The 18,575-nt window shown below is 32.5% G+C and overlaps 1 protein-coding gene across 1 annotated transcript; it reads left to right on the forward strand.

The window, feature by feature from the left end:
* The first annotated feature begins 9,800 nt into the window (after positions 1 to 9,800).
* On the forward strand, positions 9,801 to 13,262 carry LOC134232803 (microfibril-associated glycoprotein 4-like). The gene is made up of 6 exons (XM_062714776.1): positions 9,801 to 10,158; positions 10,890 to 11,026; positions 11,206 to 11,302; positions 11,829 to 11,996; positions 12,736 to 12,989; positions 13,130 to 13,262. Exons 1-5 carry the CDS (start codon positions 9,852 to 9,854, stop codon positions 12,987 to 12,989), a joined length of 963 nt encoding a protein of 320 aa, XP_062570760.1. The 5' UTR covers positions 9,801 to 9,851; the 3' UTR covers positions 13,130 to 13,262.
* The last annotated feature ends 5,313 nt before the right edge of the window (positions 13,263 to 18,575 follow it).

Below are 18,575 nucleotides of genomic sequence, written 5' to 3' on the forward strand. Positions count from 1 at the left end.
TTAAATAAAAAACATAACAAAATAATTATAACAATTTTTTTTAAAGAAAATCAAGATCCTAGTCAAACGCACTGTATATCTTTAGGTACTTTTAGTTCAGAGTCGAGTATGCATCATATTCATTTTTTTTTTACCCGCATTATACGAATCCTTTTTGTCACATTTTTTGTCCGGCATCAAATTATACCTCCGTACATTGGTTAGGATCTCGGTCAATATAAGAAAAACATATTTTCGAAAAACGTTTTCTCACATACATTGTATATATAGATCACATGGAAACACTTTATTTGTTCGATTGACATTAGCTAGAAATTGGATCGAGTTTTAGCAAAGAAAAAAAGAAGCAAAATAAAGCACATGTCATCGTCAACGCCATTTAATTTCCATTCTCGATTACGTCCACAGATCCAGCTCAGTATACATGAAACGATAAAGAGTACAGAAAACCAAGAACACAATGAATATTCTATGCGCATAATAATGATATGCGCAGCTGTATGCGCAGTAAAATTGTTTGTGTAATTTTTAGTTTCCTCTGCTCGTGCAATTCTTGATTTTTGTTTGTGCATATTATACCCCTAAATCGTGCAAAAAATGTCGGGTCCGTGTATTTTTCATTTTGTTTGTGTTTAAATCTTTCAAACTATGTGCAATTTTTACCTGTACGTGCATTTTTATTTTACTCGTGTAATTTTTTCATCTAGCTCGTGTTTAAAATCTTTATCGTTGTGCAGAAAATACTTTTGAACCAATCGGCGTGCCATAGATTCGGACATATTCAATTGAGGAAAATTTTATTTTTTGCGAAAAATAAAAGAATGGATTAACAAAATATATTATCTTATCATTTATTATAATACCATCAAAACATTACGCGTTATCAGAGCAGAAAACGGCAACAACGAAATGTGTGTTTAAGTGCGTGATTAGGTAAAGGTATATGCGTTAAAATGCGTGATTGCGGGGCTACGGTATATGCGTTAAAATGCTTGATTGCGGGGATGGGGGCTAATTTTCCTGAAAAAAGATTCTGTGCTAAAGTCTTAATATATATAAGACACAAAATCACTAATTAGACTGTACTAACGATGTATTGTATTATTTTTAAAAATATATAGCTCAACAAACTTTTTAAGCTCACATGGTTTTTTCGCACAAATTAAGGTCACATTGTTATAATGCAATATTGTGTGCTGAGACATCAAAATACATTTTAAAAGTATTTGTTTACATTATTTGAGTTTTATTTCATTTGCTAAAACATAATTCATACAAATCAATTGCTAGAACTTTAATATATTCTTGGCTGAAAAATAACAATTATTTCCATGATTTTTTGTAGTTTCTTGCCACTTGCAGCAGTCTTTATATCCGTTCGTTTGAAAGCAGTAGCTCTTTGCAGAAACATAGAAACGGGCACAGTACAGCTACTGTAACTTGTATTTTCTGTACATTCTGACTCTTTAGCGCAGGGTGATAATAGTATTTTTCATCTGTTTGACTGTTTGTATGTTAATAAGATGGCATTTTTCAGAGTCACCTTCTAAAAATCTACAACCATGAAAGATTCATCCCACATCAAAATTTTAACGTTTCAAACCGTAAATGAAGAAGAATTTTCCTTTTTATAGAAAAATTTGCTATTAAAAGAATAAACAATACTTCATTATCCTACCCTGTAGTATGGTTCCTCTCTGCAATGTTATCCCTTTTCGGTGCTACATTTCGACAAAACCCACATGAGTAAGGTAAATGAGCAAAGAATTTTAAAAAATACTCACCTTTAAGAGGAAAATTTAAAATTTTCAACTACATTGTATCAAAGAAAGCACGTTTTATATATTATTTGTAAAAAAAACCTATGGTAGAGGCCTATAGTAAAAACATCGAACCAATTATTGATAAATTCCCATCTAAAACATCCACTTTGGAAACTTAAGATAAAACTTTTAAATCACTTTTATACTTGACATTATATATGTATACAATTTTTTATGAACTTTATGAACCTTTCTATGATGCCGGGGTGAGGAACAGACTTTGTATTGAAGGGCCAGTTAACAATACGTGAGAGAGAGACAGTTAGTTGATTATCTCCTTAATTTTATAACCATCAATTTACTTAAGGATACACCAAAGGTTTCCAAAGGACAGAATTTAATTTGCTTGTAATTCTTTCAATAAGAATACAATTTTTGTATGAACTTTATCAACAGTTCTCTGATGCCGATGAGAGGAACATTTACAGATTCTGTAATGAAGGTCCGTCAATTAGCTTAATTGCCTAATACTTATTTAATGTCAATTCCATTTGTTAGTTGTTATGTTGTCTTATTTAAATCTAATATTTATGAAAACCAAATACTCTTAAAGAGGTTTAAATCATTTTCATAATTTGATGTATTAAAGTCTTTTAGTGTGTTGTGAATTAATAGTTATTGAAATTCGAATGACGTAAACAAGTCATTTTCAAACTCAACACATGATTTCACACATAATTCTAAACATTGATATTTGTTTGATCCCTGACTTAGAATTTCGCTTAATGTCCTATACTTATGTTATATTAATGCTGACTAATAACTCATGCGAAATGGATTTGTTCACTAAAAGACATTTTCTTCTCAAGTGTTAAATAATTCAGAAGTGAAAAAGAATTATATAGATTATCCAATCTGTATGTACTGATCCTAGTTGACAACGCAGGTGATAACATTATCTTTCTTTGTAATTTTTTAATTGCATTTGAGTGGACACAATGCTCTTGTTAGCAAGGAGAATTTATTATTACCTGGTAAGTGATGTACTGACGGTTGTTCTTATTAAATGTTAGAATATAATTTTCACATTCAACGTTTTTTCCCGTTACTTTTTATCATAAGAAAGACCAAAGGAATTGTGTGACTAGTCTGCAGGGAATGTTCACTCATTCATGACACCTGATCATACCTTTGATTTATGAAAGGTCAATGTTTGCTCAGCTCCTAAATTGTTTGAGGAAACTTCGGGGTTGAGTACTGTTCGTTATCTGTTATATCTCTCTTAAAGTAAATCAATATAGAAATCATAAAAGTTCCCGACCCACAAAACTGTTCGTTCTTGAGACCTTCTTTTAAAATTGCAATAATACACAATTTTAGATAATTCATTCAACAGTGTTATATATGACACATCAAACAATAATTATACATGACTTATTACATTAATACAGTCCACAAATATATAATTATAGAAAAATTTAAGCTGAACGCTGGTCTATGATAGAGAATTGTTTACATTTAAAGATAAATTATTCAACAATGCTGCAGGCGATTATTCCCTAAAATTATTTACAATTCAGGCTTTTTGATATCAATAAAAGCAAATATCAATAAATCAAACATGTCCTATATAGTGGAGTGACAATCCTAGAAAAAGATGCTTAGTTTTCGAGTTTAATGGACCGGCATACCCTACAGCTGAAAGTTATATTTTATAAAAGAGACATTCCTCCTCATACATTTTCGCCCGGTCGTAGAGTTTTCCCAAGTCAAATTTTTTTTAAAACTTGCGATTAAAGTGAAAAGAGGGGGGGGGGGTATAAAAGTCGTTTATTTTACTTGCTGATAATATTCTTTTTCAAAGATTAATTATTGATATTTAAAGAAATACTAATTTGTGTGTGAAAGGAAAGCTACAGGTATCTAAATTGACAATGCAAAATTAATCAGGAATATTATCCCCCCCCCTTCTTTTTTAAAAAAAAAATCTTATGTTTTGTTATAGAAACTGCGTTAATTTCAACAATATAAATTCAATACACATATTTCACGCAATATTAATAACGAATGTTTACTTAAGTGTTAGAAAGATACATAAGACAATGATTTCTGATCAAATAAACCGCACTTTTTAAAGACATCCTCACACTAAGTCTCGTATTCTACTTGATCTAAAATGTTTTGTGTAACTGGAAACGGATTATAGAATCCCATCATGTCTATGACAAGGACTCAATCGATCAAAATATTGTTAAATATATTAAATTGGCTTCTATTATTAATAAGATAACGCTAATATTCAGTTTGAATGTAAATCAATTAGCATTTGAAAGTCATTTCCTTTTTTTCAATTAAAAAAATACGTAAAGGACAAATATATCACTTTTCCTTCACATTCTTGTTTGAACGAGGTATCTTGCATGATTGGATATTGCCTTTCTGCTTTATAAGCAATACAGATTAACGCAAGTATGAAACAGAAAGAGAAAACTGATTAAAGTATTTCATCTTAAAGACTGTCCATCACTTTACAGAAACTTTTTCATGTTTCCTTCGGTAATATATATAGTGTTTTCTACAGCAAAAACATGGACTTTTGTCACTATTCAAACTAAGGGATACATATTTTGTTTACGCATTTCCTCATTTACATGTACATACTGCCAAAAATTAAACTCTGTTACTATATGATCCTTTATGAGCGGGGGTATCATATTTTGTCAGCTTACTGCTTACAGTACTTAAAAGTTTTCTTTTGAAACGACGTACCAGTAAGGAAGATATGAATCAAACGGAACACTAAAAGCAATCCACTAAAGATATTGCTGGACAACTCATGGTTCATTCTGTCATAAGAAAGCTTTTTTGATATTTTTTTCTTTTGAGAAAGAGTTGTCAGTTTTGCTTCAAGAATTAATTGTCTAATATTAATTTTAAAAATTGCAATAGAACAGAAGAAACAGTACTATATACGCTATCTTTAACCAGCCACAGATTCTAACATTTTTTAGTACTTCTGATGAAATCAAAAAGACTACTGAGTATTTAGGCAGTCAGCCGTTTTTCAAAATTCAAAAATATTAAGTTTTCTGTCAGCAGATGAAAAACGCCACGCATGACATGCATTTAATGTGAATATTGCCATTTTGCACTGTTCTAATTATTATCTACCCACCTGAAGTATCTTTTTAAGGATCGGCTATCATTACTTTTTACTTCTACTTTTTTAGTTTTCAAATAAAATATATTCTTGAAAAGTTAAAGATATACATGTACGTGTACATGAAAAACAATGAATAGAAATAACAGCTATAGCAAAGTATTACGTTATTATTTAAACTCTTCACCCCTTTTCCAAGAATTGCAATTTTAACACCAATACGTGTTTAAAATCTTTCAAAACCCCAAATTCTCTTCAATGTAACTTGCTCAATTTATGAGTAAACGCGTATTCAAAAGTTCGCCAAATTAAACGTAAATTTTCAAATCATAGACAACATTCATTGATAAAAAATTTTTTGGCCTATTTAGACAGAGAAATGAATAATAATAAGACTTTAAATAATATGTTGTCTGTCCTTTGGATGAGACCGGAATACCATACTTCAGTATGAGAGCAAGGATGACCTCTAGAAGATTTTTTTAATAAAAAGCTTTTAAAACAGGGTCGAACAATTTCTTTATAATAAAATAATGAATCAGATGTAAGAGGCTTAATTAAAACATAACATTTAAAAAAAATGCGAAATAAATGGTCATATTCCGTTTTCTTAGGTGGGAGGGTGGGTGGGGGGGGGGGGGGTAGGGGTGATGGGTGTTGTTGTTCTTGTTTTTAATTTTCTTTACTTTGCGTACTAAATATTAAGTGATTGTACGTAAAGAATAACGTACATTAGCATTAAACCTTTTAAGTTTAAATAAAATACTATAAGACAAACCTTTCATTTTACAGACAGACAAACGGGCTTTCTTATTCAACTTTTCGTTCCTTTTCCATGAAATCAATATATTCACCGAATAAATAAGATTCCTATACAAATATACATTATTTTCACGAAGTCCTTCAACTTTTCTTTATATGTACAATATTATGGTCAGATTTCATTCATTGATCTTTGATCTCCTTTTATTTTAAATTTTGACCATAGAATTTTCTACGACCGGGCAAAAATTATTGCTTTATTATATATCTGACCAAAAAAGTACAAATCAGCCGTAGGGTAGGGTGGTACATTAAAGTCAAATTTTTGATGGTCTTGTCACTCCACTAATAGTATTTGTTCGTATATATCAAGTTACCAGCTGGCATGTTTTAAATTCAACTGGATGACAAAATTAAATCATTTTACTCTTGACCATGATTAGCGTATCAAGTGAGTCGTATATGAGGTGAGAAAAACGTCAATAAATAGAGCAGTGAAAAGGAATCAACCTTAAGAATTGAATTAAAAAGGGGAAAAAATTGAACTAAGCTTTTTCGTTGTCTAATTAAATTCATTTAAGAAGTATAATGATCATTTTAAAAAATACTTTCCGATAATTATCAGCAGTTCCACAGTCAAAGTGGATCAAATGTAGAAGTAGGGCCAGGTTGTATGTATACTATACAATGCTACAATGCCTTGTATTGAGATAATGAACAGTATTCTAGCTCATAAGTCAAATAAACAAGGTTTATTGATTCAGAAAATCTGTTGCTAACTTTCCCTAACATAAAAATACTATAGTTAACTACAATGTACTAAAGTTAATTATATTTATAACTTTGACACTTTGAAAACATTGATTTACTATAATGATAACTTTGACACTTTGAAAAACTTCATCGAAAACTTTGACACATTGAAAAACTTTGGCAAAAGCTTGGACACTTTGAAAAACTTTGGCGAAAACTTTGACACTTTGAAAAACTTTGGCGAATACTTTAACACTTTAAAAACTTTGGCGAAAACTTTGACACTTTTAAAACAAGATGTGTTTGTGAAACACTATGCGCCCGGCGGCAACAAAGTTAAAAATATATTTTTAGCATATAGGTCAAAGTCAATGTCACAAGGTCATTGATCTTGGTGTCATTTGAAAGAACTTTATTAGTTGAGTAAACATACTAAATATGAAGTTTCTATCTTTCATTGTTCAAAAGTTATGGTGAATGATCCAAAAATATATATTTAGCATATAGGACACAGTCAAGGTCACAAGGTCATTGATCTTGGTGTCATTTGAAAGAGCTTAATAAGTGGAGTATGCATACCAAATATGAAGTCTCTATCTTTTATGGTTCAAAAGTTATAGCAAAGGTTAAAGTTTGCAGAAAAAACTATTTTAGGCATATAGGTCATGGTCACAAGGTCATTGACCTTGGTGTCATTTGAAAGAATTTTATTAGTTGAGTATGCATACCAAATATGAAGTTTCCATCTTTCATTGTTCAAAAGTTATGGTGAATGTTCCAAAAATCTATTTTTAGCATATAGGACACAGCCAAGGTCACAAGGTATGGTTTATATTTTATTATGTTACAAAAGTTATAGCGAAGGTTAAAGTTTGCAGACAAACAGACAAACAGATAAACAGACAGACAGACAGACAGGACAAAAGCAATATACGCCTCGGATCTTTCGATCCCGGCGCATAATAAAGACTTTGGCGAATACTTTGACACTTTAAAAACTTTGGCAAAAACTTTGACACTTTAAAAAACTTTGGCGGAAACTTTGATACTTTGAAAAACTTTACCAAAAACTTGGACACTTTGAAAAAAAATGTATTCTGTGAATAAAACCTCTTTTCTCATCAGTTGTATGAGTATGTATTAACTTCAAAATTCTTTTGTAATTTTATACATCCCTTCTTTCGATTTCTCCACAGGCTTTTATCAAACACTTACATAAAAAAAAACATTTGTCGAATTAGATAGACTTTGGATCAAGGGTCCAATCTCACACAAGATTGAGGGGCCTCCACATCAACAAAGCAGTGAATCAAGTGGTAAGCTTATTTAGTGGCAAAAGAAAGATCTTCTTAATTTGTCTGTCATCCCAAGTTTCGTCAAATAAATCGAACGACTTGGACATATTCAATTGAGGAAAATTTTATTTTTTGCGAAATATAATAGAATGGATTAACAAAATATATTATCTTATCATTTATTATCATACCATCAAAACATTACGCGTTATCAGAGCAGAAAACGTCAAAAACGAAATGTGTGTTAAAGTGCGTGATTAGGTAAAGGTATATCTGTTAAAATGCGTTATTACGGGGCTACGGTATATGCGTTAAAATGCTTGATTGCGGGGATGGGGTTTAATTTTCCTAAAAAAAAGATTCTGTGCTAAAGTTTTAATATTAATTAAAATATATATAAGACACAAAAACACAGTTTAGGCTGTACTAACGATGTATTGTATTATCTTTTAAAATATACAAACACTATTATGGAAAGTTAGGTGAAATTTGGCGACGGCAATGATGGAAGGTTTGTTTTTAAAAAAATATTATTCATTTATCAATGAAAGTTTCATTCATATGATTTGACATGTTTCTTCATTAATTAAAACATTTTTTATTTCATTAGAACATGTTTCTTCATTAATTAAAACATTTTTTATTTCATTAGAACAAAATGCAAACAGGTAATGCACATTCCACCGGCAAGGTATACGCCTTTTACATGATTCCGGGCTTCCTTTTGTGTAAATACTCGGAGAAAAAATATCAAAAAGTATAACTAATGTTTTTTGTGTGACAAAATATTTAAGGAAAAACTGTCTTATTTTTCGATTTCATGAAGTGATCAATCGATTGGCGAAAGGCGTTGATGCATAAAATTATCACGCAAGCGAATCGATTTATCATCTTCATGAAATTGAAAAATCTGACAGTTATTACTTATATTTACATTGCTTTGATTCCGCCAATCCACGTGCTCCAAGCCCTGCTTCTGTCTAGCTGTTTGTCCCGCCCTGCACATGGTTTTTCTTAAAGAATATAGAGGTAATAATAAATTCTCTTCTTCCTCCATTTAGTCGTTGTCAATATCGGAAATTAACGGAAAAATCCGTTGTCATTTCAGCTTGTAAATTAAGTTGTTAGTATATGCTTAAGTTTCATGACGAACACGTTTTTATGTAGATATTTTAAACCAGAAAATATTTCTTCATAATATTTTCATGCATCCCAATCGGCCTGTCACTGTTGACCGTTCACTCACAGACAACAAGGCAAATTTTGCCGGTTTTCTGAAGTAATCGTTTTTAAAATTGCACTTGCATATTTTTTTCCTTACGTAATTGCTACCTGATATAGTAATTATATAGACAATACAATAACGCTTTTTCTTCGTTCTTATTATCCTTTAAGAGAAAATAACAACCGGCTGGTGTACTAAAGACGTTTAGATCCGCGCCAAAGAGCTGCCTTCTTTGTTCATGTACGAACAGTTTCGAAACAAGGCAAGCTTTCAAAAAATATATATGTTGTTAAACAATAAAATCGATACCTCACTTCAAGTCAATATTTTGTAATTTCTATACGAAAAAAATATAATTCAGTATACCCATCGGAGTAGAGGTATAACAAAAAAGAAATAACTCTGCAAACTTGTCTGTTTCTATGCGCATTTTAAACATTTTCCTACAAGCCAAAAATTTCAGCCTCACTATTTCGAAGAATCAGATAATTGTTTTTTTAAGTTGCATATCAAAAAAGCTAAATTTTAATATCATTCAGAGAAAGGTACTGAAGGAAAATATTTTAAAAATTTCAAAATTTTAAAGACAGCTTACTCCCACCCCCCCCCCCCCAAAAAAAACACTCTTAAACAGCATGACATAACAGGATTGAAATTGAATTGCAATTCCAAAGTAAGCATATATGAAAATTCATATTAAATTTAATAAAATCGATAGTTAAACGACAGTAGAATATAGAGTACGTAACAGCCAATCATTTTTCAGGCATTGATTAAGGTTCTGATATTTATATTTGGCAGTTATAGGACCATTTGGCAAGATTTTACAGATTCACAAGAACGCAGCAATAATTTTTTTTGTTTTTTTGTTAAGAAAAACAGAAACACAAGAAATGAGCAATTTGTGTGTCATCACTTTAATTGTCGCCTGCATCGCTTTGTCCAAAGCTACCATTTTTTCTCAGAAATATACTGCGAAACTGGAGTTGAATGATAAAATATCAAACTACGAGATTTTAGGAGAACAGGATTCTCATTCTTTGACCGAGTGCGCCACAATGTGTCGAGGAGAGTGCATCGTCTTTGGATTCAACTCGCAAACGAAGAAATGTCGTACACACAAAAAGGTTTGCTCTTCTGAGATGACTAAGGAGGACGGCTGGAGATACTACTCTCATCAAAGTCATTCACTTCCCGGCTGTATGTATAACTGTTATTATTTCAATGTTGTAGGTTTAATTGTTATTTGATCCCCGGTTGTATGTATAACTGTTACTATTTCAATGTCGCATGTATAATTGTTATTTAATTCTCCCTTTATGTACAATTATTTATCTTCCCCGTTGTATGTATGATTGTTATCTATTATTTTTTTCGTATGTTTAACGGTTATTTTTTTCTGTCTGTTTGCTTTTTTGGTTGTTTGTTATTTAAGGTCCCTCTTGACAAGTTTTTATACACACTGAGAACGCTACCACTTGCCGATTTGGGCCTGCAAATGCCTATACTCGGCACTTTTAAGAATGGTCATTAAGCAGTGATGGATTTTCGTGCAAACACTTTCTACCACACGAAACATCTGTTTATACCGTCTCATTTTTATCTCCATCCTTCATTTACTTAGAAATGAATTAATATTTAATATTGCTGCCAGTTAGAGATACAAATATTGTTTGAATTACCGACAAAGTATTAGGATTATTTTTACTAAGCTGCTTGAATTATATGTTAAACAAATCATAGATTTGAAACAATTAGAAAAACAAAAATAATTTCAGGTAACGAGAAAGACCTTATCATTATCTACATTGGAGCTACTTCAAAGCACATTATCTCCGACAATTAACCTTAATATAATATTTAGTTTAATAACACGTATCCTATTAATACCTGTATTTAAGCAGAATACGATTCCAGTAATTTTTTTTCAGCTCTTCCCTTAGATTGTAAGGAGCTTTATGAAGATGGCAGGACTACTTCTGGTGTGTATGATATTTATCCCCATGGAACAATTACAAGACCTGTCAGTGTGTACTGCGATATGGTCACAATGTGCGGGGGATGGACAGTATGTAGTTCATTTCAGATTTAGAAGCACATTACATTACTCACATTCAGTTTTCTTGTTGTTTAAAGAGTTGTACAATTTAATAATAAATATGAATATTTTAGTCTATATCATAATACATTATTCCTACGATTGTTCGAAACAGTGAATTGTAATGCTATAATTGTTAATTTTTAAAGGCTATTCAAAAACGAGTAATCGGATCCCTCAGTTTTGACAGGGATTGGTCAGCATATAAAAATGGTTTCGGTTCACCAGAACAAGATGTCTGGGTTGGTAAGTGTATATACTTTCAAACTGGGACTTTCATCCAATTCAAAATAGACAGAATTTCTTCATTGTTGCCGATAAATAAATAAAAGCGTATCAAAGATATTATTTTTAAACTTGGTAATACGTTTTTGACAATTCTCAATGATCGTGTCCGTTATATCCTGAACATAACAAGGAGCACATTGTGGTGACCGGTCAGCAGGGAATGCTCACTCCTCCATGGCATCTGATCTCTCCTCTGATGATTTAGAGATCCGTGTTTGCTCTGCTCCTATTTTGTATTGTTTGTGGACTTTGATATTGAATACTGTTTGTTATCTCCATATCCTTCATTGAAAACTTAAAATAAAAAGACAGTAAAAGGATTGAATCACTCAGCTGAAGGGTCTTTAAAAGACACCAAATTTTACATCAATATTTACATCTTAACAATAATTTGATCTTTCATAAATGAATATTTGTATTTGAAATAAAATTATTTCATATTGCAATGGACTTTAAACTTGATTTAAAATATATGTTAATACAGGAAATGACTTTATACATCTGTTAACAAAAGAGAACAACTCAGCCCTTTATGTGTCCATCACTCTCCAGAATGGTACAACGCTGTATGAAATGTATGATCGATTCTCTGTCTCCAACGAAGCTGGAAAATATCAACTATTTCTTGCAGGACCTGCCACGGGAACCCTAGGTAAGTGTATTCAACTGAAATTCTAAAAAAAAATATCATGCATCTTTTAATTGAAAAATTAAGTTGTTGTATATAAAGTTAAAATACAATTGTTTTTTCTCTAATATTCTGTTAACGTTCCATGTTAATACAACGTTTAAATATATCACGATATCATTTGTATGTACAATTCACAATTTTTGTTAAACATATTACGTCGTAAGTATTAGCACTAAGTTTTAGAAAACGTTGTACCGAGCTATAGAGAGCTAACTTCTTCTAGTGAAAAGATAACGTTCTATTTTTAATGTCAACAGTAAGTGTATGTTGCATCACAGTTCAGTAAATTGTAAAGAGTTAAATGAAAATAAAAAAAAAATGTAAACAGTTACAGGTACATCACTTCTCACCTCGTCATAATTCGTAATGATTCCTGCGTATTACATTTCATATATTTTAAAGACACAGTTTCTACCAGATCCTTTTTTCACATATTCATTTCACAGTGACCTTAATAAAAATAAATCATTTCCCTTTTTAGTCAAACTAAAGTGTAAATAACAAAGTTTATTGATACATTAGAAAAGAATCTAAATGAATTACATAATGTATTGTTGTATTGTATTCTTAAGTAGATATTATCGCCTTTTCCAGCACCTAAAGCCGTCTATCTTAGAAGTACCTCAGTATTATGAATTTCAATTAGATAGAAGACATATAATTCCATTATCTCTGTGATTCCTTTTGTTTGATTTTACAGGAGACAGTATGTTGGACACGGGTTCTTCTACCGCCGATCTGTCTGGGATGTCCTTCTCCACCCCGGACAGAGATAATGACAGGTGGAGTGGTAGCTGTGCTGTTAGATGGGGAGGAGGCTGGTGGTTCAACAACTGTCACGACGCCTTCCTTAACGGTCCATGGTCCCCGGGAGACTGGTACGAACCATGGACTCCTACAGTGACGAGTGGGGCATCAGTGAAGGCGACCTCAATGATGATCAGACGTCACTAGGTAAAACTCATTAAATCCTAATATAATAGAGTTTTTTCTGTTTGTATTACTGTGAAAATTTCAAATAGTTATAAGAGGTTTCACAAAGTTAAATATGTTCTTATTTCTTTGAAACATTAATTTCATTCTTTTTTTAACAGACGAAAGATCATCCATCAATGAGACGAATCCATTTTCATTCAAGAGACGGTTTTAAATTTAACATTTATCACGGGGTTCTTTTTTGTAAGATTGTTTGACATTAAGTGACTAAACAAATATGTTTTCAGGGGATGAAGGATTATGTAAAGCAATTAATTATTGTAATTTTGTTCTACTGAATGTTTCTAGTAAAAGATGTACTTTATATGTGTTGTAATAAATTTGAAATTCGAAATATTTCGTTGTTATTCACACTAATTAATGAAGATATAAAGATTTAGATTACTTAATTGTCAAACCTATGACAGTGGAACCTGTTTAAAACGACACATTTGCAATACATTTTACTGTGGTGTCCGCCATTCAATAAATGCCATGCAAGAGCAATGTCATAAGCGAAAATCAAAATTTGAAATCATTTAAATTGATTGTTATTAAGGTTAGAGATAATTCAAGTAAGTTAGAAAAAGAAATCAAATTTGCAAAACAAGACAAGGAGTTAGAAAAAAATAAGCACTGATTCATTCTTTTATGAAAGATTTTATCTTATATCTGCATTTGTCTTTGCAAATAAAACTTATCGCGCTAACAGTAATCAATATGGTTGCAATACCTTTGCAATTATGAGACTACATCTTTTAAAAGAATGATTCAATGCTTAAATAATGACACAACTAAAGATCGATATGTGTATTAAGACCATTCATTCTATTTTATGCGATGCGTAGACTATAGTTTATATATATATCCAAAACTTTGATTGACTACAACTTGGACTTTGTTGTTAAAGTTTTAGGAGCTAATAATAAAAATTCAAGATAATTTTATGAAACAAAGCAGCTTATGATGAATGTTGTCGTTTGCAGGTCAAACACAAAAGTCAAGAGAAAAATAAGTTTGTGTCAATTGGGTCTAATTTGTCAATTATAAAGGGGAGGGGTGGTGATAAAACTTATCTACAAAGACTGAAAAATAATACATCGTTTCCGCTTAGTATTTTTCTAATGCTCTATATGAAGGGTATGGTGAATTGTAAAGATAATTTATTCTGCTTTGCAGGCGACAAGCTGTCTGCAGTGAATACATTCGATTTTTTTTTACCTATGTTTAAGAGAAATTTATTTCAAAAATGGTAAGAATTGTTTACGAATCTTTATCCTAGGAAGCTGATGATACAAGTTCAATTTAAACGGTGTATAAATATTATAACATCTATCTCGCCCATATGCGAATAAGATGCTTTTATCTTGGCAGCGCAATATTTTTGGCGCAGTTATCTCTCCTTGTTTCAGCACGAGTTATCTAACTTTCAATTATATAAAGAAAGGTGCTCGTGGTGCAAACTCTCTCTTTGCTGGTTACACGCTAGTTGCAAGGTTGGTGTTAATCAAATTTGAGAAAACATTGGCTAAGTGTAGATTTAAGAAATAGTTATTACTATTTTTATGAATTCGTATGTTTACTTGTCTATTCGATAACAAAAGTTTAAATTTAGATCAAGATGAGTCTGAGATTCATTTCAATTTGTCTTTTTGCATCACCATGTGCTAGGCTAGCCGCCATCTTTGTCCCGAGTGAAAATTTTTTTTCAAGTAATCGATAATAATTTCATAACCCTATTTCGTGCAAGCTATGGCTAATTGACTCTTTTCAGCTTCATTATTTTGTAACTGATGACTGCTTATTTAACTTAACTTAAGTAAAAAACTGATTAAATCAGAACAATAGTCAATACAGGTAAGCATATAACTATTTCGTTACAAACAGTAAAATATTACTTTATATCACTGATGATAACACCAACTTTCAGACTGGTGTCTACAGGTTTCAAGCTTGTAGAACTACAGTCTCTGCTTTCACTCAAAAGGGGGGGGGGTACTGATTAAAAAACTAACCCTAAGTGCACAGGAGAGATTGTAAAAAGGATAATGTCTCAAAAAAAAAAAAATTTCTCATTTTTGCATTTGTTTACATATCTGCCCATCCAGATAAAGCAATAGATATCCTAAGTTTGTCCATACAGTTCGCTTGGAGTTTGAATATTTCACGCAGTATCGTCTTCGGAAATCTACAGATCCCTTATTTCTTGGGCCTCAGTTGATTTAAAACTGTTGTTATACATGAATCCTAGTTATTGACTGGAATTTCTCCAGACTCAACGCTCTCAAACAAATGTGCGTTTATTTCAATTTTAAGGGGTCCTGCAGTCAAATCTGTGTCAGTACATGCGCACTCATACAAGTGGTGTTGACATGCACACAGTCATACAACGCAATTTTTAAAGAGCCCAGGTAAATAAAATACTAGGAGCTCCTTCGGACGGACATCATACTCCTTTCAAACCAAGCCCATGCAACCACAATAAGTTTACAATATAGAAATCCATATACAAGACATCAAGCTCCACCAAACTCCGACCAAAAACCTCAATCCCACATCCAAAAATACAAGGAAAATGGTTAAAAATAATTTGGCCATAGGGAACATATCAATTAAAATTCCTATATTAATAATGATCCGACACTCATCGTTATACAAACAAAACTGTAGCAACAAATTGCTGAGGTCATGGGTTTTTCTCAGGGGTTCAGACTTTATAACTCAAGTCCAACGTTACATATAAAAAATATCAATTTAATTTCAGCTTATCAATACAAAGAAGGAATAATAATAATAATAAGATAATAATAACAAAGAAGATGCAATAAGGGGGGGGGGGGGGTGTTTCCCATATGTAATATCAGAGTATCTCCAGTGGGAGTGGTACGAAAGAGGAATAACTCTCACCCTTCATATCCTGCAGTGAAAATCACTATATAAACCATTGTAAGTTCACAGTTATTATACATCCTTTAATAGTAATAAAAAATGTTGGCCGAGGTTGGTGAAGGTGCATATTTTGTGAAAGTGGATATTAAATCAGCTTTAGGTTTCTACATACGTTCCCTGGGGATTTTGACCTTTTAGGATTCAAAGTTGAGGGTCTATATATTACTTTGATAAATGTCTTCAAGGCATCTCCCTCTAGATCATTATTCACATAGATGATTTCATATTTGCAGATAAAGAAAGCGAGTCATTCTTAAATTAATGCAAACATCGCAAGGGGTTTGTATTCAACTGTGGGTTCCCCTTAACTGATGACAAAACGGTTTATCCCACTCACTGTCTTGTAGGTTTAGAAAATGAAACAATGAAAATGCTGATCAGAATACCTCTTGAAAAATGTATCAAATTGACGTCCATACTGTAGGAACATTAATTATTAGTTCTACGGCAGTTGTGGTCATTGTCGCAGAAGCTCAATTTCTCTTACAAGTTTGTTAGGAGATTGTACGATTCAACCCGGGGGTATCTAAGCCTCACCATCATACTATGTTAAACAATGAAATGAAGCAAGATATATATATGCACAGAACAATTTAATGGTCAAGATTATTTCCAAGAAAGTGATTGGTCGTCAAATTAAATTTTAGATCTATATACAGCGAGTGCTGTTTCTGCGGAAAATACTAGTAAGGGGTTTAATGCATTTTTCTTTAACAAAGTTTGTGAAGTTGGGGATTCTGTAATCCACTATCCTGACATCAAAAAAGCCAAGCTAAGATTATCTGAAAGGGATGGGGACATTTATAAAAATTCAGGGGATATAAAGCCAATTATTAGGCATGGATGTAAGTTTTATCCATCACAGTAATGACATATATCTGGAGAGGAAGGGTCACGGCTGTTTCAGGCCGCTCAGGACCCCCACTAGTAAAGTGGCGGCGCCCCCATTCGTATATGCTTTGTTCAAGAATATACGACTGGGGTCTTGTGGCGAACTGAGCGGCATACATCACTTGAACCATGATGTAATATGGGTTCATTATTGGACCGCTGCACCACACAGGGTCAAAGTTGAATACCATGTAAATATTGTGACAGTGTAAACAACACTATTTTATTTTCTTCCTGGACTTCTGCACCTCCCAGAGTCATGGATGTGTGAATATTATTCTTGCATTGCAAGTTTTTATTATTTGACCTTGACCTCTGCATCTCCAGGGGTCAAGGTCACCTGATATGTTGATGTACTGAAATGTTTGTTGACCTTGGCCTCTGCAACTCCCAGGGTCAAGGTCACCAGATATGTTGATAATGTACTGAAATGTTGTTGTTGAAATGAAATGTTGTTGTTGTTGAACTGAAATGTTGTTGTTGAACTGAAATGTTGTTGTTGTTGCTGGGCCTACCCGTTGCTTTGGAGGCCCGAAATAATATGTTGTTATTTTATTCAGCCGTGCCCAAAAGCGCCAAATAAATAACCTATAAATAAAAATTCTCTTTGTTTTATTGTGTCTGTCCAAGATAAAACATATTGTAACCATTGAGAATACTAGGTGTTTGATGCACGGGACTTTTTATTCTTTTTAATTGAATTTGTTTTTTCCCAAGATTGCTGTATCCCTATTACGATTTTGAGATAAGCACACAACAAATATCCAGTATCACCGTTCCCACTGCAGCTAAGGGCGCATAGATCCGAAGCTTACTCGGCGCCTTACAGTAACTTAAAAATAGGTAGAGGACTTTTGCGAGGAGCGTTAACTTTTACAATCGTCGGCTTACTTTTACACAAGGAAAATGTACGGAAGCTCTTTTTTGCGATATTAATACATGCATTTAGCTTAACGCTGAAGGTAGCGACAAAAATCGATGGCCTAAATCTAAGGTTTCCACAACGCATAGATCTGTAGTTCTCTGCTTTATCTGTCCGAATTTTCTCAAGCAGAAAGCTACATTTCTTTAGCAATGGACCGTTGTATGTCGGCTACAATCTTGTAAGAGTTCTTATCTTCCCGTTTATATTTTCACTTTTATAATTTCATTCTTACAAAGCCGAACTATTATGATTATAAAAAACTAACAAAAGGAAGTGTTTGAAATACACAATGATAATAATATCAAAGGGAATGTATATTTTACATACATTTTATTCTACATAATCAAGATATCTACAGAATCAAGGATCAATTTTGTCACTATAGAAATGTAAAGTCGTCACTGTTTTTTTCTCATTGATCGTGTAGATGTCTAAGAAAAAACCCTCCTCTTCTCTCTCGGAAATGCCTTGGTAGGCCGCCCAGGCTCTGCGGATAAATATTCCCTCTCCGGAAGGAAGAGTGGCTGATTCTGTGGCATCCTTAATATCGCCCCGTCTCGAGGCCATACCCTCTGCCACCCAGGCAACCGCCTTAAAGCACTTGACACGCTCACTGACTGTTATCGTAGTAATATCTAGGACCCGTTTCGGATCCTGGTCACGGCACCAGTTAGCATGTATAACACTTCCAGCTAACGATATACGTCACAAAATGAAATTATAATGGTGGTAATGTGATACATTATAATATTACAACCAAAGTCGCAAGCAATGAAGACAACATCAAAATTTATACAAAT

This window comes from Saccostrea cucullata, unplaced genomic scaffold, assembly GCF_032062105.1.
Source record: "Saccostrea cucullata isolate Sc308-1 unplaced genomic scaffold, CSIRO_AGI_Scuc_v1 ctg4159, whole genome shotgun sequence".
NCBI lineage: Eukaryota > Metazoa > Mollusca > Bivalvia > Ostreida > Ostreidae > Saccostrea > Saccostrea cuccullata.